The sequence below is a fragment of the Maniola hyperantus genome, chromosome 20 (genome assembly GCF_902806685.2).
Source record: "Maniola hyperantus chromosome 20, iAphHyp1.2, whole genome shotgun sequence".
Classification (NCBI taxonomy): Eukaryota; Metazoa; Arthropoda; class Insecta; order Lepidoptera; family Nymphalidae; genus Maniola; species Maniola hyperantus.
Window position 1 is genome coordinate 12,564,702 of NC_048555.1, and position 23,030 is coordinate 12,587,731.

General features: G+C 37.8%; 4 protein-coding genes across 5 annotated transcripts in view; 3 read left to right on the forward strand and 1 right to left on the reverse strand.

The window, feature by feature from the left end:
• ND-B14.7 (NADH dehydrogenase (ubiquinone) B14.7 subunit) overlaps nucleotides 1–23,030 on the forward strand; it is a 158,794-nt gene that overhangs the window by 110,157 nt on the left and 25,607 nt on the right. The gene's annotated exons all lie outside the window — the stretch shown is intronic.
• Nucleotides 102–22,282, reverse strand: Not11 (CCR4-NOT transcription complex subunit 11). Of its 2 annotated transcripts, none has more exons than XM_069505448.1 (10): nucleotides 22,135–22,282; nucleotides 21,957–22,048; nucleotides 21,178–21,401; nucleotides 20,611–20,771; nucleotides 19,518–19,668; nucleotides 18,368–18,505; nucleotides 16,926–17,117; nucleotides 15,359–15,498; nucleotides 6,546–6,711; nucleotides 102–5,261 (listed from the first exon to the last, which is right to left on the reverse strand). In XM_069505448.1, the coding sequence occupies exons 1-10, from the start codon at nucleotides 22,176–22,178 to the stop codon at nucleotides 5,133–5,135; spliced, it is 1,437 nt and encodes a 478-aa protein (XP_069361549.1). In that variant the 5' UTR covers nucleotides 22,179–22,282; the 3' UTR covers nucleotides 102–5,132. The 2 variants fall into 2 exon arrangements, with proteins under 2 accessions (XP_069361549.1, XP_034835099.1); XM_034979208.2 differs by having other exon boundaries at nucleotides 16,926–17,132.
• LOC117992063 (acyl-CoA-binding domain-containing protein 6-like) lies at nucleotides 133–1,972 on the forward strand. The gene is made up of 2 exons (XM_034979715.2): nucleotides 133–765; nucleotides 1,086–1,972. Exons 1-2 carry the CDS (start codon nucleotides 133–135, stop codon nucleotides 1,878–1,880), a joined length of 1,428 nt encoding a protein of 475 aa, XP_034835606.1. The 3' UTR covers nucleotides 1,881–1,972.
• On the forward strand, nucleotides 763–1,090 carry LOC117992061 (SRA stem-loop-interacting RNA-binding protein, mitochondrial-like). The gene has a single exon (XM_034979713.2). It carries the CDS (start codon nucleotides 832–834, stop codon nucleotides 1,087–1,089), a length of 258 nt encoding a protein of 85 aa, XP_034835604.1. The 5' UTR covers nucleotides 763–831; the 3' UTR covers nucleotide 1,090.

The window sequence follows — 23,030 nt, forward strand, 5'->3', positions numbered from 1 at the left end:
GCTATCTGTGGTAACTGTCAAAGTCACAAATCAAATGACATTTTAAAGTTTGACAGATGTCCATTTTTTTCGGGCTTGCATTTTTTGATCATTAGGAATTTTTCGCTCATTTCAACAAATAATGCTTATGCAATGAGCGATGGTCGTTCTGTTAGTGGTCAATTGAAGAAGTTTGTGTTCCGCGGGAAAGCATCCAGCAACGGTGATACCCGAGGTGAATATCTCGAGATCGTCATACCCGAGCTGCTGTCGGCAGGTTACTCGTTCTACACGTGGCCTTCTGCGCCGCTGTTGGCTTGGTATTTGTGGACACAGAGAAGGCATTTACGCGGTCTCAGAGTTCTAGAACTCGGCTGCGGGACCGGCTTACCTGGAATTTTAGCCGCGAAGTGTGGAGCTCACGTGACTCTCACAGATAGTGTTGCGCTACCCCGATCGTTAAGACATTTATCAGCTTGCTGTGAAGCGAATGGTTTAATTCCTGATCGTGACGTGCAAGTGCTAGGCCTCGCTTGGGGTCTCTTCCTATCCGAAGTGCACAATCTACGTCCTGTAGACTTACTCTTGGCGTCCGATTGTTTTTACGAACCCTCGCAGTTCGAGGAAGTGTTATCAACTGTAGCGTATTTCTTGGACGGTACTGACGCACGGTTTTTGTGTGCTTACCAGGAGCGGAGTGCGGACTGGTCCATTGAAGCTTTGCTGAAGAAGTGGGGACTCAAAGGTGCACTTTTGGACTTGGATTCGTTGAGCGAGAGCACCGGTGTGGACTACAGGGCCTTGATCGGTGATAGATCCTTGCATTTACTTGAAATAATCTCTGTATAGGGCATGGCAAGCACAGTGAGAGCCGCCCGCCTGTACGTTGGCAACTTGGCTTGGACCGTAGGCCACAGACAGCTAAGAGAATACTTTGCTCAATTTGGGCCAATACAAAATGCTCGTGTAGTTTTCGATCGCTCTACAGGATTAAGCAAAGGGTATGGTTTTGTAGAATTCACCTCCCCCTCAGGTGCAGCCGATGCTACTAACAAGCAAATACATACTCTTGAAGGACTAAACCTGAATGTTCAACTTCAAAATAGTTAGATCTTACTCCTAGTTACTTGTCCACAATGGCTGGAGCACTACCAGATAATTCCGACTCAGATTTCTCTGATGAAGAGTCAGTAAGTCCTTTAGATCAATCGTTTAACAAAGCATCAGATCATGTGAGAAAAATCACATCTAAACTTGACAACAATCAACTTTTAGAACTTTACGGATTATTCAAGCAAAGTACTGAGGGTAAATGTAACACTCCGAAGCCTGGATGGTTAGATGGGAGAGGGAGGAGAAAATGGGAAGCGTGGAGAGCTCTAAACGATATGCCATGTGAAGAAGCCAAACAGAAATATGTTGAATTGGTTCAGAAACTAGACCCAGAGTCTGAGGTAATATCGCAAGGTGGTCCAAAAGAAGCTTGGGCAGCTGTATCTTCTCTAAGATACTCTCCTGAACCAGAGTTAGTTCATAACAACTTGACAGTATTTGATGCTGCACGGGAAAATATGGGAGAGCTAGTCCATGAACTATTAACTAAAAATCCTGATTTAAAACATCAGAAAGACGACGATGGGTTGACAGCCTTACATTGGGCTGCTGATAGGAATGCCACTTATGCTCTAAATGTTTTAATAAAAGCGGGTTGTGATATTAACGCAGTGGACAACTTTGACCAGACACCCCTGCACTATGCAGTGACATGCGACCATGTTAAGTCAACACAAATATTAGTTGACGCTGGAGCTGCATTCCTAAAAGACAATGAAGATTGTACTCCTCTAGATTTAGCGACAAACGATGAGGTCCGGAAGATTCTGGAAGGTGCTAACAAGTAAAACATCTATATTGTATAGTTGTATGCAATTTTTAATGATTACTTAGTTATAGAATTGTAGTTATTGGGAATAAAATTTGAGTTTACATATTTTATTTGCTTTTGAATTTATTAAAATATTATGTAACGCCTGTGACATCTTCCATTTGGATATAAGTTTTTAGGGTTCCATACCCAAAGGGACTATAATTAAAACTCTGTTGTCAGTCTGTCTGTCACCAGGCTGTATCTAGTTAGACTATCCCAGCTCATGAGTTGAAATTTTCACAGATCATGTATTTCTGTTGCTGCTATAACAACAAATACTAAAAAACAATAAAATAAATATTTAAGGGGCTCCCATACAAAAAACGTGATTTTCTTGCTCGTTTTTATAGACAATAGTATGGAACCCTTCGTCCGCGAGTCCGACCTGCACTTAGCTGGTTTTTTTTAAATTCCAAGGTAACTCTGATTTTCAGGGATAAAAGTAAGATATGCCCATTTCCAGGATGCAAGCTATCTCTATACAAAATAGTCAATAGATGATGGCCACAACTATGTCAACAATCCTGTGGAAACTAATTGTAAATGTGTAATTTAATGGGACAACTAGCTGATGCCAGCAACTTCATTCGCGTCGATTTAGTTAGAAATCCTGTGGGAACTCTTTGATTTCCCGGTATAAAATGTAGCCTATGTCACTCTCCAGGTCTTTAACTATAATAATAAAAAAATAGGCTGATCGGTTGTTCTGTTACGGCGTTTGAAGCACAAACCAACAAACACATTTTCGCATTTATAATATGGATAGTGATTCATCAAAATTGGTTAAACATATGGGCAAAACGAGAAGACAAGACACACTTTCGCATTTATAATCCATATGAATATTATATGTGAGACTGTCTGTCTGTCTGTTAGAAATATCTTCGAAATACCTTATAATTGTAATTACAAAACAATAGAAATCTTGCTAACATGTTATATAACATAAACATATGTTATGTAGTGTAGACTTGCCCTTACAATAATGATAACGAAGTCGATTCTGATGTTATTCTCTGAACTAAATTTAGAGTATCTGCATCTTTTTCTTTTTAATATTGCTAAAAAAGGACGGAAAATGAACTTTTAAGACTAAATTTATAGCTTATTGTTTTTTGTAGAGTGGACTACTCTACAAAAAACCAATAAGCACCTAAAGTCACGAGGTTTGACAGTTACTAAATTAAATTAGGTTTGTCTGTCCTTTTATTGGTAAGAAAAAGATGGGAACACTATAAAATTTCATTGCACTCAGAATCAAGACCAATATCGGTTTTTTTATTTAGTTAAATAAATAAAAATCCTAAATCATAACACCCAGAAAAATATCACGAAAACGATAAAGCTTGAAACAAACACGTGTGATGACGATTTCGCTGGCGCAGTGGTCTTTAAGTAAGTCAATTTGGAAATTTATAATTTCTCAATTGTCCCTGGTCGTGGAGGCTTCGGTCGTGGCAAGTTACTTCCTTAAGGGCAAAGACGTGCTTCTAAGAGATTTATGATGATGATGATGATTTATGATGTGATAAACTACCAAAAAATTTATTCGATCGATAAGTGCAGTAAAAATGCATTTTAAATTATGCATTTCATATTTTGCCGCGAAAACGCTACCCGCCATCTTTTTAGATTCATTAGCTATGATGACGTCACACGGATTGGCAAGCAACGGTGTTTTCTTAATGAAATACATTATAATTTCAATCCATGTGACGTCACAGTAGAAATTAACATGGAGACTACGATATCATGCGTTTTGGATATTTGTAGAACAGATTAAAAAAGTAAATCTTTGAAATAAATTATAAAATTCATCATTATACCATTTTATAAACTGAAATTAACATTTTTCGATTGCTTATTGCTAATACTTCATTCATTACAATCATTATTCATCATTACTTCATTCATTACATCAAACAAATTAACAGAATAAAAATCAATCATTTTTTACATTTTTTTATTTTTGTCGCTTGGTGTAAAATACCGCACGAGCCACATTTTGTGTGCTTCAAGCTTGAGTCAGAAGTAAACTAATATTTACAATAAAACTTATTCTACAGCCTGCTCTATACTCGCGCGAAGCCAAGCCGGGAATCACTACCCATATTATAAATGCGAAAGTGTGTTTGTTTGTTGGTTTGTCCTTCAATCACGTCGCAACGGATCGACATGATTTTTTTCGTGGGTATAGTTTAAGACTTGGAGAGTCACATAGGCTACTTTTTATCCCCGAAAATGAAGAGTTCCCACGGGATTTTCTAAACCTAAATCCACGCGTACGAAGTCGCGGGTATCAGCTGGTAGTATGAAAAGTTTCGTGTTCGCGTTTTGAGGCGTTCCCGTCTCATGTTAGTTTTGGCGTCCCTGCTTCGCTTCGCTTTATCACGGACCAGGGTACTTTTTTTTTATTCAGATACAAGTTAGCCCATGACTGCAATCTCACCTGATGGAAAGTGATGATGCAGTCTAAAATGGAAGGCGAGCTAACCTGGAAGGTGTGTGGAAGTTTGTATGAAACCCATACCCCTTTGGTTTCTACACGGCACATTATGCGAAAAGTTATGGGCGTAGACTGAAGAGGGTCCAACTAATCGCGCGAGTGAAGAGTGGGCTTATCAAGACTACTTAACTTAGCTAAATAATTTTAAATACATATCAAAAATTGCGTACCGGCGGGATTCGAACCCGCGTCTCCTGGGATCGCGCCCGACACTCTGACCGCTAAGCTACGACTCTCTTGCTGCCTGTGACGAAATTTATGATATCTATGTTCCCTCAGTAAGTACTGAAGCAACTGTTAATGCCATCTAGTAGCGACACTTTGCAGCTATGAAGCTAACTTAGCTATTTTTATGAAAAGTTAGAAATGTGCAAAAATATCTGAGTATTTTGTAACTATGTATATAACAAAAAAAAATCTTTTTCTATTAGTTTTCATGGAAACATTTCTTAGTCTACACAAATTTTCCAAAATCCTAGTCGAGTTATAAATTAAGATGTTATATTATGAATTTGAGTTTTATAACTCACTTCAACGGTGAAGGAAACCTGCATGCCTGAGAGTTCTCCATAATGTCTTCAAAGGTGTGTGAAGTCTGCCAATTGGCACTGCCCAGCGTGGATGACAATGGAAATGTCATTCTGAGAGGAGACCCGTGTCCAGCAGTGGGCCGGCGATGGGTTGCGATGATGAAAGTGTTTATTTTAGTGCTGCTTCTTCCTAGCTTTCTTTAGTCTCTTTGTGCGTGGTATCACCAGAGTCGAGTTGTTTGAGCAGCCGGAACAGTGCCGCCGCCTCCCGGATCCTGCTGAATTCCACGCAGAAAGCTTCCACTTCGATGAATAATTCCTGGAAATTACAATTTTTGTCAATTCCACATTGTGGAAATGGATAAGGGTGCGTCCAAATTATGTAACATATAAAACTTGTTATATAACATTAACTTATGCTAACTTGAAAAGCAGAAGAAGGAATAATAAAATTCAGCTACCTCACACGAGGATAAATCTTTTTTCTAAAAGCGCATACTATATGGCAATAAAAACTTATAACAAGCTACCCGAAGTGATAAAAAACACGCCTAGTATACTACATTTCTTCTTCTTTTAAACAAAATGTATTACAAAATTAATGACTATTTCATGGATAAAAATTTATACTATAATTGATGAATTTGGACTCTATGGAATGCGCTGACAAACTATGCTTTTGTTCTGCTTCTTTTAAATGACTGGTTTATATTCTGTAATCACTGTATATTTTATTTTGTTTTTAACTACGACATGGAAATCCTTATTTTATTTTATCTGATTGAGTAATGTTTAAATTTATGATTTCGTAAATGTAATGAACTAGAAAAAAATTTGATGTAATTGTAATATTCTTTAACCATTTGCACACCAGGATCTGGTAGAATGTGTCAGGCAACTCAACTGATGTAACACCTACATGTACCCACATTCCAGCGAATAAACGTTTATTTATTTATTATATTTATATTTATATTTATCATGGTTCGGGATGCCCACACTACTGAGGACCAGCAAGAAACTCGGCGGTTGCTCTTTTCAAAAGTTGAATTTACAATATTATGCTATTTAAATCAGCCTGCACTGTCCCACGTCTGGGCAACAGATAAAATAATTAAGAGGGGTCCAAAATTTTTTGTTACTTTTAATTTCAACATCAATTATTATATCAAATTTCAATTATTTTTAATAGTACATTCTTTGCAAAGAGGAAAATTTATGAGAGCGAAGCGAGCACGATGTTTTTCATAATATAACAACAGCTTTTTTGACGACCTCCTTGGCGCAGTGGTGAGCGCTGTGATCTTATCAGTGAAGATCCCAGGTTTGATTGCCGGGAATAAAAGGGGAAATTTGGATTTTCATAATTTCTAAATTGCCTCTGGTCTCTTTTGGTGGGAGGCTTAGGCTTACCACCCTACCGGCAAAGCCGTGTAGCCAACCGATTTAGCGTTCCGGTACGATTCCGTGTAGAAACCGAAGGGGTACATGTTTTATAAATCCCTTTCAGGTTAGCCCGCATCCATCTCAGACTGCATCATCACTTACCACCAGGTGAGATTGCAGTCAAGGGCTACTTTGTATCTGAATAAAAAAAGCTAACCTTGACGTTGATTATTTTGTTCCTGATAAGCGACTGTAGAAACACGCACACTAGTCTCACAAGCCGGTTTTGCATGTATCGGTCTCTGATAGTCTCACACGTAGATATGCAATTGCTGATGTACAGATGGACAAACTCTACTGGCAGGTCCACTGATGTTGTTAACCTTTAGAAATCAAACATTAATATTTTTTTAATATATTGAAATAATTTTTTTTACATAGCCTATTTAAGCGTTTTTCCAATAAATAAATATTTTTTTTACACAAACAAAAAATATTAGACATTATACAGGGTGTAACCAGAACGGTAGCAAAAACGAAGACAGGAGATAGGACTGATGATTACTGATATTGTTGGGATATTTAGAATTCATAGGAAAAATATCAGTAAAAAAGAAAAACTTGGACGTCCTGTTTGAGATATATATTTGAAGTAAGTGAATATGTCATCGAATGTAAAAACAAAAAACTCTTAGAAAATAACAATAAGAACATATTTAAATATAAACAATTTAGTTTACAGCCTGTTACATATCCTAACGATAACCTAGTTCAAATCACTTACGCAGCAAACCATCTTTGAAGGCTAAGTCACTAGGTCATAAGTCCAGCGCTCCGTCAGCAAGAAACTACCTCATTGCCATACGTGACTCCGCAACGAATTGGGATTTAGCTATATTTTAACATTAAGGTATTTAAACCAAGTGAGAGATGTGAAGAGGGGCAGTCTGTCGTCACACCTCGACGCAGTCTCTTAGTTAGGTTAGATTAGATTAGATTTAGGTCGTCACCATGTAAAACTCTGCATCTAACCTTGGTGCAGAGTGCAGACGTTAGGTTAAGTTAAAATGTAAAGATTTAAGAATATAAATTTAGTAAAAGCCTATCTTCGTTTCCTTCAAAAATCCTTCTGGTTGCCGCTTACGTAACTGGCGCAGTCGGTAGGATAGTCCTGGATGTTCAAGGTCGTCGTGGTGCATCCCCTAAAAGTCAGGTCAACGCCGTCAACTTCCTTGTCAGGACTACAGAACCTACGAGGAGCAGCTGTCATAGGAGCTGTCGCTGAAGACTTCGAGTCATACTGGAAATCGATGGATCGAAGCTCGCCAGTGACTTTGGTTTTGTAAGTACATGAAATCCTTTTTATTGGTTGTTATATTAACTTTTGCGCAGGGTACTATAATTTTATAACTAATACGATTTTTTTATTACGATTTTCACCCGCGTAGTAGATACTTTCATTTTATTGAGTTTTGGTATTTTAATTATTTGATACCTTTAGGTAGGTTTAGAATATATAAAAAATGACGGAACTTAGCCAAGTAGATTTGTTAGATAGAATAAATAAGTCACTTAAGTTTTTACCGAATTTTGATGGAAATTCTTATACTTTAACGAGATTTATTAAGTTAGCCGACCAATTAGTGCGCTCATTTTTAAATCCAGGTCAAGAGTATGAGCTTTCAAACCTTTCCTTGATTAGCGGAATTCTTAATAAAATTACCGGATCTGCAGCAAGAACTATATCAGCCTACGGAATTTCCGATGATTGGAATAAAATTAAAGATACATTAGTTAACAGTTTTTCCGATTACCGAGATGAAATAACCTTACTAACAGAGTTATCATATTTAATTCAGGGTCCAGATACAGTACAAATATTTTACGAAAAAGTTCAAAATTTACTCTGCACACTTATTACGTATGTAGAGCTACACGAAACTGTCAAAACTACTGTCGAAGTAAAAATAACACTCTATCAAAAGTTAGCCCTTAAAACGTTCTTAAAAGGTTTAAGAGAACCTTTAGGGTCAAGAGTAAGGTGTATGAGACCCCCCACGCTGCAAACTGCTCTTGAATTTGCCAAAGAAGAATTAAATATAATACATCTACAGAACAGAACTAAATTTTTTCAAAATTATCATAAGCATACTCGTAGACCTTATTATTTTTATTCACAGCGAAATTATTATAGTGGTACGAATTTCCCTTCTAGATCACGAAAATACTCAATGTCCCAAAAACACATTCCTTCAGAACCTCAATACCCTTCAAGCACTTATATCCCATGCCAACCTCACCCTGATTCAAAAATTTGCCCCCAGGTGGACTTAAATCTACACAGTACACTGGAAACTCCGAAACGTAAAATTCCTGTGTATAATAATATATCGGACCAATATTATAATTCCCAACAATACGTGCCGACCCGGTGTGAAAATGAAATTGACACCGTTGCTGACGATAGGCAGAATTACGATTTCATAATATCACGTTTGCCCATAGAACAGTTAAATGCAGAGGAGACAATGAATTTAATTAACCTTTGTAAAGAATTTCCAGATGTATTTCTTTCTAATATAGGTAATTTAACTGTCGATTTCCGACAACTTAATAAATTAGATAAAAAGAATCCGAGTGATTTTACCAACTTTCTGGATAAAATCGGGAGGTCTTTGTACTTTACGACTTTAGACATACAAAATTCATATACAATTTCCGAAGATCTTATGGACAGTGTCCTTCAAGGCCTACCAAATTGTACAACCCTTTTTGACAAAATTGTAATTTTTTCAACATCCTTGCAGGAACACATACTCAATTTGCGAGATTCGTTCGAACGACTTAGAAACTTCAATTTAAAAATCCAGTTAGATAAAACTGAATTTTTCAAACGCGAAACGCCATTCTGTCACATGTATTCTCCAGATGGTATAAAACCAAACCCACATTATGTTTTACATATTTTAAATTACCCATTACCTAAAAATCGCCAGCAGATTAAGGAATTTTTAGGCATCCTTGGCTTTTACAAAAGATTCATACCCGACTTCGCAAGTGTAACCAAGCCTTTAACATCGTGCTTGAAGAAAGGAGCGAAATTAAATTTTGATTCAGAATTCGTCAATTGTTTCAGACAGTGTCAAATTCTTGTTAAAAATATGCCTATCCTAGCATATACAGATTCTGGAAAAGAATTAAATTTAACCACATACGCATCAGAAACCACTTTAAGTGCAACGCTTACGCAAGGCCCTCTTGGCGCCGATATGCCTATTGCCTACTCTTCCAGAACTTTGAATGATAGTGAAACTAAATATCCAACGAATAAAAAAGAACTTCTTGCAATAGTCTGGGCCACAAAATACTTTAGGCCGTATCTTTTTGGTAAAAAGTTTAATTTGATTTCTAATTTTCAAAATTTACCCAAGGTCAAAGAATTAGGTCCACGTATTACGCGATGGAATTTAAAGTTAAGTGAATACGATTATACAATTATTAATAAAAAGGCTTCAGAAACGAACGCGAATACCCCGTTAAATAAATCTAGGTCCGTTAATCATTTGGAAAAATCAAAATTACAGGCAAAGTCACAGGAAAAGCCGAGTTTAAGTCAAATTAACACTAAGCATACGAAGGTACAGAATCCTATTTCCAAAATTCCTAACGAAACCTCGAATTTCCAAAACCATACTATACATTTATATACACGAAGGAAAATTCGCGGTCCCTTTACAAAATCACGTTTTAAAAGACAGGTAATAAAGTAAATTAATTAGATAGGTATGTGCAATTCTTTCCAGACATTAAATTACAAAGATATAGAATTTGTCTTTTCACACGATCAAGTTTCAGCCAACCGATAGGACTACTATATTCCTATGTTTTACCAAGAACTATAACACTATATTATCTTTAAAATAATTAGTTTTTGCAATTAGATAACTATTTCAACACATATATACATTCTTTACTATAGACCTTTTACATTTTAGCATTTATTATTTCTTCTAAATTATAGCAAAACTAGGTGTACCACTAATCGGAAAAAGTTAAGAAAGCTCTTACTTGTGTCACATTGTGACTATAGAATAATGAGCAAATTTAGCATAAAGTAGGTATACCTAATGCTCACTTCCTGTAAATTTTCGTGCCTTGAACCGAAAATATGCAAGAACCTACATCATTCCCAGATCAAAAGTAAGTAGAAATAGTTAGATCATTGATAACTCAATGTACTTACCTACACCTTATTCAAAATTATAATATAATTTTAAAATAAAGTTCTTTCTAAAAGTAAGTAGGTATATAATAAGTCATAGTTACCTATCTAGTTATAACGAGTAGACATTTAGCTTATCATTTTACAGAATTCATGCAGTTGTAGTCCTTAGGTTTCTTTTTACATTACATTTAGTTCAAATTTTTTTATCAATTTAGCTCGAATTAATTAGTACATTCTGTCAATTATACTACTTTGCTTTTAATATACCTATCGTAGTAGTTATAGTACCATATGCACATTTTTATCTCAACCAATTCTAAGGTTTTCATTTACATTGAGGCTGAATGCCCGAAGGTCAGTTCTTCAAAACTGCGTGAGCAGAAAATATCACTCACTGAGGAACCAACTTATCCGGAGAACACATCAACTACTGTTACAGGAGATAGATGAAACGTGATAATCCACGCCTATCTCTCTGTCTAAGGAGGCTCAGAGAAAGCAGCTCAACCATTATCCATGAATTAAGAACTACTTCAATACTACCAGTATGCCGCAATATTCGGCTTCACTTTCAACGGTACGATTCGACCAGCCCATTACAGATGCTTCATCTTCACGAACGAAGTCCAGCAGCAGCCCTCCAGACTGAGGGTGGAAACCTCCGAGGACGTTCCGGCGACATTTCCGTTAAAATTACTACAATGGTCGCCGCACTGAGGGTGGAGGTGTTACGGATACAGCTATCCTTACCTATCTATATAAAACCCAGGCATCGCCGGGGGAGCTAACATGTCGTCTAGCAGCCCAGCTACGTGTGGAAATATGCCAACTCATCACGTTCCGGCACATAGAGTCATCAAGGTCTGCAGCCACCTCTGTACGTGATCTCTGGTGCTAACCGACCACAGAACGGTAGAGGGGAAATCGATATAAAATCGACAGAGTTAGTTTTAAGGTAGCATTAATCTAGCATAAGTAGTAATTGTAATTTAGATAAGATATAGTTAAGTAAAGGCCTTCGTGTCCCAACGTCGACACGAATGTCCTAATAAAATCATTTTCACAACCAAAAAGGACTTCTGCCTTCAACCCCCGCTCCAGGTAGCCGCCCTTACGTAACTACCTATCCTACCGACTGCGCCAAGTTACGTAAGCGGCAACCAGAAGGATTTTTGAAGGAAACGAAGATAGGCTTTTACTAAATTTATATTCTTAAATCTTTACATTTTAACTTAACCTAACGTCTGCACTCTGCACCAAGGTTAGATGCAGAGTTTTACATGGTGACGACCTAAATCTAATCTAATCTAACCTAACTAAGAGACTGCGTCGAGGTGTGACGACAGACTGCCCCTCTTCACATCTCTCACTTGGTTTAAATACCTTAATGTTAAAATATAGCTAAATCCCAATTCGTTGCGGAGTCACGTATGGCAATGAGGTAGTTTCTTGCTGACGGAGCGCTGGACTTATGACCTAGTGACTTAGCCTTCAAAGATGGTTTGCTGCGTAAGTGATTTGAACTAGGTTATCGTTAGGATATGTAACACCTCCGCCCTCAGAGAGGCAACAATGGTTCGAATGTTGCCGAGACGTCGCATTCCTTATCCTCTTGAGATTGCTAGGTATTTGAAGTGGAAGCTATCTGCTGCTGTGAGATGGCTGCTATCCCGTTCGTGAAAATCAAGCATTTGTAATGGCCTGGACAAATCGTTGTCAGATTTCTTGTGGCATCCATCGGAAATGGCGTCATGCTTTTCAAACTCGAAGTGTAGCCTTCTATTGTATTCGAGATCCTTTTCCAAAAGTGCTTCTGCTTGAATTGACAGGATTTCCTCAGGTTTGGTGAACTTGATGATGATGGGTGGCCGAATTCTCGAGGAACTTTCAGATTTGTGCTTCGGACATTCTGTCTCTGTGGTAGGTACATGAATAGTGTCTCGATAGTTGCAAGGAAAGGTTAGGATGGACCTACCTACTAGTAAAACCTACGAAAATAGGGCTTTACTAATATTATAGGTAATTTGAATTTTCTTTGTCTAACGATATTATTTCGAGTTTGGAATTAGGTAACAGCAGTATTAGAATGTAGGACATGACAACGCAATTAATTGAAATGAATTATTGATCTTGAATTTATTATCGATTCACAAGCGGAATCTATATACCTATAGTCAGCAAAACCGCGGCTGTAATTTGACTCTACTTATTATAATTTATAATAAATAGTAATTTATTATAAACGTTGTTCGATATGAGACTAACCTACATTTTAAAGTGCTTATCTGACGAAATTACATCGCGGATATCGAATCGAAATATTCTTTATTATTTCTACGTAAATCTCACGTGGCGGCTGTACCTAAAGAAATTCAGGATGCCAAAACTTTTACGCTCTAAGGTGGTAATCTAGATAGATTACCCTAAAAGTCTAAAATTGGATTTCTATTTTTCGGCGGTTCTTAAACAATGTAAGATTCCGAAACCTATAAACTAACTATGGGGTGGTAACCAAGATTGGTTGCCCTAAACCTAAATAAGGACTTCTATTTTACTAACAATTTTTCTGTGGGCCTAAGGCAATTTAGGCTACCGAAAGAAAGGATAATATTCTAGATAAGTATTAAATTATGATTAGGTGTAGGAAAATGGAAACAGGGAAGCAACACGAGAACAATTCAAGTGTACTTACATGTAATCCTTCCTGTAGGTACTATCTTGTCTCCTCTGTTGTATCGATTTTTGGATACTCCTTTTGGTCTTGCCGCAGGTCCGTAGATTCCGCATCCTCGTCCTCAGTTCCCTAGCTACCCTACGTAGTTACGGGGCCCGAACAACAAGGATCCTACCGACTGCGCCAGTTACGTAAGGGCGGCTACCTGGAGCGGGGGTTGAAGGCAGAAGTCCTTTTTGGTTGTGAAAATGATTTTATTAGGACATTCGTGTCGACGTTGGGACACGAAGGCCTTTACTTAACTATATCTTATCTAAATTACAATTACTACTTATGCTAGATTAATGCTACCTTAAAACTAACTCTGTCGATTTTATATCGATTTCCCCTCTACCGTTCTGTGGTCGGTTAGCACCAGAGATCACGTACAGAGGTGGCTGCAGACCTTGATGACTCTATGTGCCGGAACGTGATGAGTTGGCATATTTCCACACGTAGCTGGGCTGCTAGACGACATGTTAGCTCCCCCGGCGATGCCTGGGTTTTATATAGATAGGCAAGGATAGCTGTATCCGTAACAGTTCCAACATCCCCCTTTAAACTAAATTGTCTTACAAAAAAAAAACTAAAATGTTGGGATATTTAGAATTCATAGGAAAAATATCAGTAAAAAAGAAAAACTTGGACGTCCTGTTTGAGATATATATTTGAAGTAAGTGAATATGTCATCGAATGTAAAAACAAAAAACTCTTAGAAAATAACAATAAGAACATATTTAAATATAAACAATTTAGTTTACAGCCAGTTCCAACAGATATGATACCACAAAAAAAACGCGAAAAAAATATAAAAATATATTATTAATTTAATTAATTTAAAACAACTTTATTGTTACTAGTATTACAGAGAGTAAGAATACAGGATACACTTAAAAAACAAAGGGCGACCTTATCACTAAAGTGATCTCTTCCAGGCAACCCATATTTTGTAAAAGTTCACGATATATTGCAAATAAAACATCAGACTGACGTTAGAGGTTAACGAACGCTGCGTAAATAGGCCACTCGGAGTCAATGCCGCGTCGTAGGTGGGGCAGTGACCCCGGTTTTGCACGCTATACATTACGGGCTTGAATAATACTAAATCACTCAAACTACAAAATGAGGCAAATGGTTATTGGTATTGGATTGTGTTTAGGTAGTGTAACAATAACGCATCGATATAAATGACAAGATATGGTCAAGCGAACAAAATTTTTCACCATTTTTTTTGTTTAGGAACCAAATAAATCAGCACCACCTCTTAGAAACTAATGAACGACCCGTTTGAAATCCAGACGTCACTGAGGTTGCATTGGTGCTAAAGCACCACTGAGTCGGTGCCATTTTGTTTGTTCAATAACCCTGTCCATACGAAGTAATATATGTGTCGATGCAATAACGCTAAGTTTTTGCTAGCGTTTTGGTTCTTTTTAGGGTTCCGCACCCCAAAAGGAAAAATGGAACCCTTATAAGATCACTTTGTTGTCTGTCTGTCTGTTGGTCTGCCAAGAAACCTACAGGGTACTTCCCGTTGACCTAGAATCGTGAAATTAGGTAGGTAGGTAGGTCTTATAGCAGACATTCGGGGAAAAATCTGAAAACCGCGAATTTGTGGTTACATCACACAAAAAAAAATTAAATTGTGATCATGAACTAGTAATTAGTAGTTTCAACTAGATGATGCCCGCGACTTCGTCCGCGTGGATTAAGTTTTTTTTAATCCCGTGGAAACTCATTGATTTTCCGGGATAAAAAGTAGCCTATGTCCTTCCCTGGGATGCAAGCTAGCTCTGTACCAAATTTCGTCAGACAGACAGACACACTTTCGCATTTATAATATTAGTATGGATTTTTGAAGTAAGATAACTATATCAAGTGGGGTATCATATGAAAGGTCTTCACCTGTGCATTCTAAAACAGAATTTTATTTATTTTTGTGCATCATAGTTTTTTAATTATACTTATATATATATATATATATATATATATATAAGTATAATTATACTTATATTAATATTTAATTAATCATACAATATGACGGTTTTTACCAATTTATAAGTGCTACCAATAAGAAGAATGTGTGTATTACCTGTTGACAACTTCCATAGAATGCAGGGACATTTCCATATTGACTAGCACAGAGAAGTAGTCTGTGATGTGCTGCGAGTGGATCAGTTTTAGCAGCACTGAGATTGCTACCATCGGGTTGTTCTCTACTAAGTCTGGCAACTGGAAAGGAGGAGAAAATCTTTAAGTATTGTAATACTAAAGGTGAGCATCACTACCCATATTATTATTATTATATATTATCTGCTCTCACGCCCGTGTACAAAATAGATACATATAAAAGCCAAAAGAGTTATAATATACTATACATACATAAAAATAAATAAACCTACATAAACATTACATACATACATATTTGTACCGGGCGGAGGATTACACCCCGGCAGGGGAGACCAAACGGCCGGGGGTCAGGGCGACAGGTGAAGAAATCGGCGGACTATCCTAGCCGAGTCCAGCAAGACCGCTTTTTGCATCCTGGCTGCGAGCGAACTGCCACGGAAACCCAGTCGCCTCAGATGTTGAGCGAGACTGACTGGGATCAACCCATTCGCAGATATGACGATTGGGATGATTTCAGTGGACTCCACATGCCACATGTCGGAAACCTCGTGAACCAGATCGAGATACTTACGCTTTTTCTCCGTCTCAGCTCTCACGAGGTTCTCGTCATACGGAATGGTGATGTCCACCAAAAACACCCTCGACTGCGCCCGGTCCACCACCACGATGTCAGGCTTATTCGCAAGAATAGTCCTGTCCGTGATGATGGACCGGATTAATGGATGGATGGTTATTATTATTATTATTAAAAAATATATATATTAGCCTTCTTAATTATGACTAATATTACCCTTTCCCCTCCAATTAAGCGTAAAGCTTGTGCTAGGAGTGGGTACGACAATAGTGCAACGGATGGGGTTTGAACTGCCGACCTTTCGGATTTCAGTCCGTGCCTTAGCCGTTGAGCTATTGAGGCTCTGATTATTAACTAGCTGATGCCCACGGCTTCGTCCGCGTGGACTTAGGTTTTTTAAAATCCCGTGGGAACTCTTTGATTTTCCGGTATAAAAAGTAGCCTATGTCACTCTCCAGTAGGGTGATTCGCTAACTCAGTTTCTAACACTGAATGATAGGCACGGAGCTCATTTTTTAATCCATTGAAGGTTTTCTACGAAAAAATATTTTAATATCATCCAGTGAAGCAGCAATGTAGAACCAACCAACCTCGGTGGCTATCATTTAGTGTTAGACACTGAGTTAGAGAATCACCTAGCTGGTCTTTATCTATTTATTTATTATTATTATTATTTATTTATTTATTATTCAATTAGAACGGCCATAAAGCCCAATTACACTAATTAAACTAAGAGTACTAAACTAATAACTAACATAAATATACTTACAAAAAATTATTATTCTATACACATGCAATATAAATCACGTCAATCCGTTGCGACATGATTGGAGGACAAACCAATAAACTAACAAAAAAAATATAATATGGGGGTAGTGCTACTTACCGGGAATTTTAGAATTTGGCTAAATTCTGGAAGATTAAATTTTAGATTTTTTTGGAATTTGGCAAATACCTGGCATGGCGTGACTCCAATCTGGTACACTATGTCGGGGTCCTGGTCCAGTAGAGCCAGCAGCCTCTGTTGGTGCGGCACACTTAATGCAGACTTCAACGCCAGCTGTGTCAACTCCTGCGCTTCAGTGACGATGTTGGTGCTTTCCTTCTCTTCAAACTTCTTCTCTTCTAACTTTTTCTCTTCTGGCTTCTCTTTCTTTTCTTCCTGTGAAAAGTTTGACAAGACCTTTCACATCTGGTTATGAAAACGTTTTTACCCAACTACGACTAAGTCAAAAGGAAGGGTTATAATTAATTTATTTATTTATTTATTGGCATCCAAAACAGATTACAATAATAATTATAACCTAATTCCATAATACAAAGTTTCGTCCTTATTGTAATCCTAAATGGTTGCACAGCATAACCAGAGTTCAAAAAAAAGCAGGCAAATTATAAATACCAATAAAAATAAATAATAGCCTAATAATTAATTATGTAAGTAGAAATATGTTACTAAATTAATTTAATTATTTTTCTAAAGAAGATTGGAAATCTGTGATCAAAAATATTTATATGACAGTCTATGTACAGTACGCAGCTGAAAGTAATGTACATTGGCTTTTAGAATGACGTTTCGGCTTCGTAGAGCGAAGTTTATAATATTAGTATGGTTCTGCAGATCTGCTGGCAAGTGATGATGCAGCCTAAGATGGAGCGCGCTTGCCTAGAAGATGCCTATTCACTCTGACTTGAAGGTACCCATATTATAAATGGAGAAAACTGATGCTGGAAGGGTGTTCAAACCAAAGCGGTTCGGATTAGAAATGAGGAGGCAAATAGCTTCGTACGTATCCGTGGAATTTCTACTACGTACGGATGCAGAGACTTGGAGATGCCTTGCGGTACGATAGTAGAAGGGTGAGGGAAAAAGCAAGTTGAAAAGTTAGTTGGGTCTAATTTGAACTTTATCAACTTTGAGATGCATGGAAAGCTGTACTTATTAGTCAGTATTTGTGATCTTTTTGTCTTCATGTTTTGTTCTTTGTTGTGTTTTTTTGGTTATTTTTTTCTGTAACTTGTTTTGTTTGGTGTTGTTGTGTTTTGTGTAATTGTAAACTGTGCGCTATGGTCCCAAATAAAAGATTATTAATGGCACCGATTCTAAGCACAACCTAATTTTAGAGTATTCGCACCCTCTTCTTACTATTGTAATATGAAAAGGACAGAAGCAGTTTGACATTTCTAAATTTAATTTTTAGATGGTAAAACCAATGATTTTAGCACGCAGTCGCGAACCTACTGTTTAAATTTGTATTGTGCACTAAAATTAAGAGTCTTTAAATGTGAAAGTCATGTTCCGTTCATTTTTTAGCATTGTTAAAAAGAAAAGGATGCAGATACTCTAAATTTAGTTTAGAGTAAGACAAAGGAATCGGTGCCATTATCTAGTTAAATTACCTTAACTTTAACTTCTTTGGGTGCGCTTGGCATCCGCTTCTCTATTTTTTCCGGAGCTTTGAGTCCAATGAGACCATCGAAATCTGTGTCATATAGAGGCACATAGGCGCCGCGGTTCACTAGATTTTTCCATACTCCCTGTAAATAAAGAAAATCTTTTGATATTTTTACTAGCTTTCCCGCGACTTCGTCCACGTGGACCGCACAAATTTCGAACCCCTATTTTACCCCTTAGGGTTGAATTTTCAAAATCCTTTCTTAGCGGATGTGTACGACACAATAGCTATCTGCTTGCCAAATTTCAGCCCGATCCGTCCAGTAGTTTAAGTTGTGCGTTGGTAGATCAATCAGTCAGTCAGTCACTTTTTTCTTTTATATATTTGTAGGAGTAGGAGAATTGGCTTCGGTAAAACTCACGCAATTGTTATTATTCATCACAGTTTATTATCCATCTTTAACCATCTTCAGAATAGAATAGAAATACTTTTATCCAAGTAAACCTTTTCTGTGAATCGATCTATGAATCACGTATTTCATTATTTGCGCCGATATATTTAGATATAAGGGTTTTAATATATAAATCTTGTGAATTTCTAATGTGTGATGTCAAAATATTGTCATCCGCAACAACTCTGCGGGGCGATTGTCTAAAACCTGCATCAATCATTATTACAATCTCAATTGTTCTGATTGGCTGAATTTGTGCGATTCTTGTTGCAACAATGCATTGTGGCCAATAGTGAGCGAGCATTAACCAATCAGAGATGATTGCGATCGTGACATTGTAGCTGTCAAACAACCGCGGTAGGGCCACTTGTATACCTTAATCTTGAATGACTCTATCTATTGATAAAAACCGCATTAAAGTTCAAGATCTAAGTGACAGACGGCGGGAAGGTACTTTGATTTATACTAAGTAAAGATTATATGGTTGATATATTTCATCATCATCATCAACCAATAGACGTCCACTCCTGGTCATAGGTCTGTTGTAGGTACTTCCACACGCCACGGTCTTGCGCCGCCCAGGTCCAGCGGCTCCCTGCGACTTGTCTGATGTCGTCCGTCCACCTAGTGGGGGGTCTTCCAACGCTGCGTCTTCCGGTGCGAGGTCGCCATTTCAGCACCTTGGGACCCCTGATATATTTACCTCATCAGAAAACGATATTTCCGTGGGGTCCAGTAGAAAGGTCGGCGGTGGTATGGGCCCTGAAGGTTGCAACGTTTTGTGTAAGGGCAGGTACTCATTTGACATCAACGCTTCGAGCAGTTCCTTCATTGCCATGCGATTTGGTGGACCCCTGGACCAAAAACAAATTCTAAATCATCATCATGATCAACCCATCGCCGGCTCACTACAGAGTACAGGTCTCTGAGGATGGTTTTGGCCATAGATCACCACGCTTGCTTAGTGCAGATTGGTAGACTTTACACACCTTTGAGAAAATTTTTGTATTGAGATACAAGTTAGCCCTTGATTGCAATCTCACCTGGTGGTAAGTGGTGATGCAATCTAAGATGGAAGCGGGCTAATCTGGAAGGAGTATGGCAGTTTTTAGGGTTCCCTACCTCAAAAGGAAAAACGGATCCCTTATAGGATCACTATGTTGTATGTCTGTCTGTCTGCCAAGAAACCTTGAGGGTACTTCCGGTTGACCTAAATTCATGAAATTTGGCAGGTAGGTAGGTATTATAGGACACAATATGTGGAAAAATCTGAAAACCGTGAATTTGTGGGAATATCACACGAACTTTATTAAGTGGGGTCTATGAAAGAGATTCACTTGTGCATTCTAAAACAGATTTTTGTTTATTTTTATGCATCATTGATTTATCGTGCAAAATGTCGAAAATACAGCTGTAGTATGGAACCCTCGATGCGCGAGTCTTACTCGAACTTGGCCGTTTTTTTAATTTTTTACTAGCTGATGCCCGTGACTTCGTCCGCGTGTAATTAGGTTTTTTAAAAATTCCGTGGGAACTCTTTGATTTTCCGGGATAAAAAGTAGCCTATGTCACTTTCCAGGTCTTTATCTATATCCATGCAAAAAATCACGTCAATCCGTTGCACCGTTGCGACGTGATTGAAGGACAAACCAACAAACCAACAAACAAAGGGTACTGATTGATTTATTATGCAAAATGTCGAAAAATACGACTGTAGTACAGAACCCTCGGTGTGCGATTCTGACTCGCTCTTGGCCAGTTTTTCATTTTTTATTTAAATTTGTTAGTTTCCTTACCCATCACTAAGCGCCACTAGCGCAGGCGCGGTGGCTTTGGCCACTGAGCTGACATCCGCCACGCGGTCCGCATGTAGAGACTGCAGGGAGGAGTAGTCAAACTCCAGCTCTTTGGCATTCACCTCTGTCAGCATTACCTGTTTTGCCGATTTTTTGAGCACCTGAAAAATTCAATTCACTCCATTTACTTATATATTACTTCGTATGGACAGGGCCATTGAACCAACAAAATAGTACAGACTCAGTGGTGCTTTAGCACTAATGCAACCTCAGTGACGTCTGGATTTCAAACCGGTCTTTCATTAGTATCTAAGAGGTGGCGCTGATTTATTTGGTTTCAAAACTGAAAAATTTAATTCGCTTGACAATATCTTGTCATTTATCGATGAATCACTCTTTTTAATTTTTCGTGCAAAAGTCTAGGTCAATGGGAAGTACCCTATAGGTTTTCTTGAAAGACACGACATACAGACCGACAGCCAGATAGACAGACAGACTACAAAGTGATCATATAAGTGTTCCTTTTTTCCTTTTAAGGTACAGAACCCTAAAAATTGTAATACTTACATCTTTAATATTAACAGGTATAAAGCCATGCAGCTGTGCTATGAACACCCTCTCCTGTGGAGCCAGTGGCAGCAACCCTGGCTTCCCATCCATCAGGTGCAGGAACAGGGAGCTGAAGGGGTTCTCTCCCTTATAGAAGTCAAATATCAAAGCTAGGGCTACCACCCTCTGGCCCGGGAGGGACAGGTCTCCGCCTGTGATTAGAGATGATAATAGAAGGGATACTGAAATGAAAAATATAATACTTAAATCACTACCCATATTCTAAATGCGAAAGTGTGTCTGTTTGTTCTTCAATCACATCACAACGGATTGAGGTGATTTTTCGCATGGGAATATTTAAAGACCTGGAGAGTGACCTAGGCTACTTTTTATACCGGAAAATCAAAGAGTTCCCACGGGATTTTAAGTATCTCAAAACCACACGGATGAAGTTGCGAACATCAGCTAGTACTGATGTTAATACTAATTTTTAGTTATGTGCCTTTTAAGCAATTAAATAAATATCACTTGCTTTAACGGTGAAGGAAAACATCGAGACAAAACCTGCATGCCTGAGAGTTCTCCATTATTTTCTTAAAGGTGTGTGAAGTCTGCGAATCTCCACTGTGCCGAGACAAAACCTGCATGCTTGAGAGTTCTCCATTATTTTCTTAAAGGTGTGTGAAGTCTGCGAATCTCCACTGTGCCAGCATGGTAGACTATGGCCTAATCTCTACTCATTCTGAGGATGATGATGAAGTATAATTTTAACTTTTAGATTAAAAAGAAATACCAACAATTAAAATGCTCCGATTTCGGGAACCTCTTCTGCACTTGAGCACAAATTGACTCCAGACTCTGAGAATCAACTGTTTGCTCTGAAAATAAACTAAAAACAAAAATAAACACTACAAAACTGCTGTTCTTGAAGTATAAACAATAAGGTTATATGGGTTAAGCACTTAAGAAACATACTCTAATATGTATTTGCTGTTCTCGTTAATTAATTGTTGTGACATATTTAATGGTGTTTTAATAGAAAACTTTCTTTAAAAGTTTTAATTGAAGATTTTTATACTCCATACGAAAATCGCCTACTGTAAAAACAAACAAAAAATTGACTGAAAAAAAAGTTGACAAACTTGACAAATGAAATTGAAAACGGCAGTGACATTGACAAACACAGCTGACTTTGAAGTTTCCAGATTAAACTAGGTAGTACATTAGCTAAGATATAGTATCGACCGAAAAGAGCATAAAATTAAGTGAGGGCGCTTCTCTCATACATCGTGTAAACTACCTATCAAATTGCTTCAAACTCCATAATATTCTACATTCTACAACTTTTACAATGACATGCATATTGTAACAACTTTCAAAGTAAAAAGTAGCCTATAGAGAACCTATTACCGCCCTAAGCTTCTTTCAGAATGCTTGCAAGTTGCAACATGTCGATGGGAGGGTATGAAGAAACGAAAAAATGATGCGCAAAGTAAAACAGTAGATCCCAGTACACAGCTGTTGTAAACCTTACAGAGGCTTATCTAGCTAGTAAGCAAATTCGTAAAGTTCCGGGTTCAATGTCCGGTTTTAAAATAAACGTGAGATGAAAAGGGCACTACCGGGTACCTACATGGTTAAGTTTCATCTAAGTTTATATGTTCAGTCGTTTTTAGGGTTCCGTACCTCAAAAGGAAAAACAGAACCCTTATAGGATCACTTTTTGTCTGTCCATCTGTCTGTCTGTCCGTCTGTATGTCTATCAAGAATCCTACAGGGTACTTCCCGTTGACTTAGAATTATAAAATTTGGCAGGTAGGCAGGTCTTATAGCAGACATTAGGGGAAAAATCTGAAAACCGTGAATTTGTA

Bases quoted from the DNA above. Each gene is read 5' to 3' on its own strand.
- LOC117992063 (XM_034979715.2), top strand. From the start codon at position 133: ATGAGCGATGGTCGTTCTGTTAGTGGTCAATTGAAGAAGTTTGTGTTC. The intron at 766-1,085 runs GTGGACTACAGG...ACTTCAAAATAG, and splicing joins CGTTGAGCGAGAGCACCGGT to TTAGATCTTACTCCTAGTTA.
- LOC117992061 (XM_034979713.2), top strand. From the start codon at position 832: ATGGCAAGCACAGTGAGAGCCGCCCGCCTGTACGTTGGCAACTTGGCT.
- Not11 (XM_034979208.2), bottom strand. From the start codon at position 22,178: ATGTCACAACAATTAATTAACGAGAACAGCAAATACATATTAGA. The intron at 22,049-22,134 runs GTATGTTTCTTA...TTTTGTTTTTAG, and splicing joins AACAGCAAATACATATTAGA to TTTATTTTCAGAGCAAACAG. The intron at 18,506-19,517 runs GTAAATATATCA...CTTTATTTACAG, and splicing joins AAATATCGTTTTCTGATGAG to GGAGTATGGAAAAATCTAGT.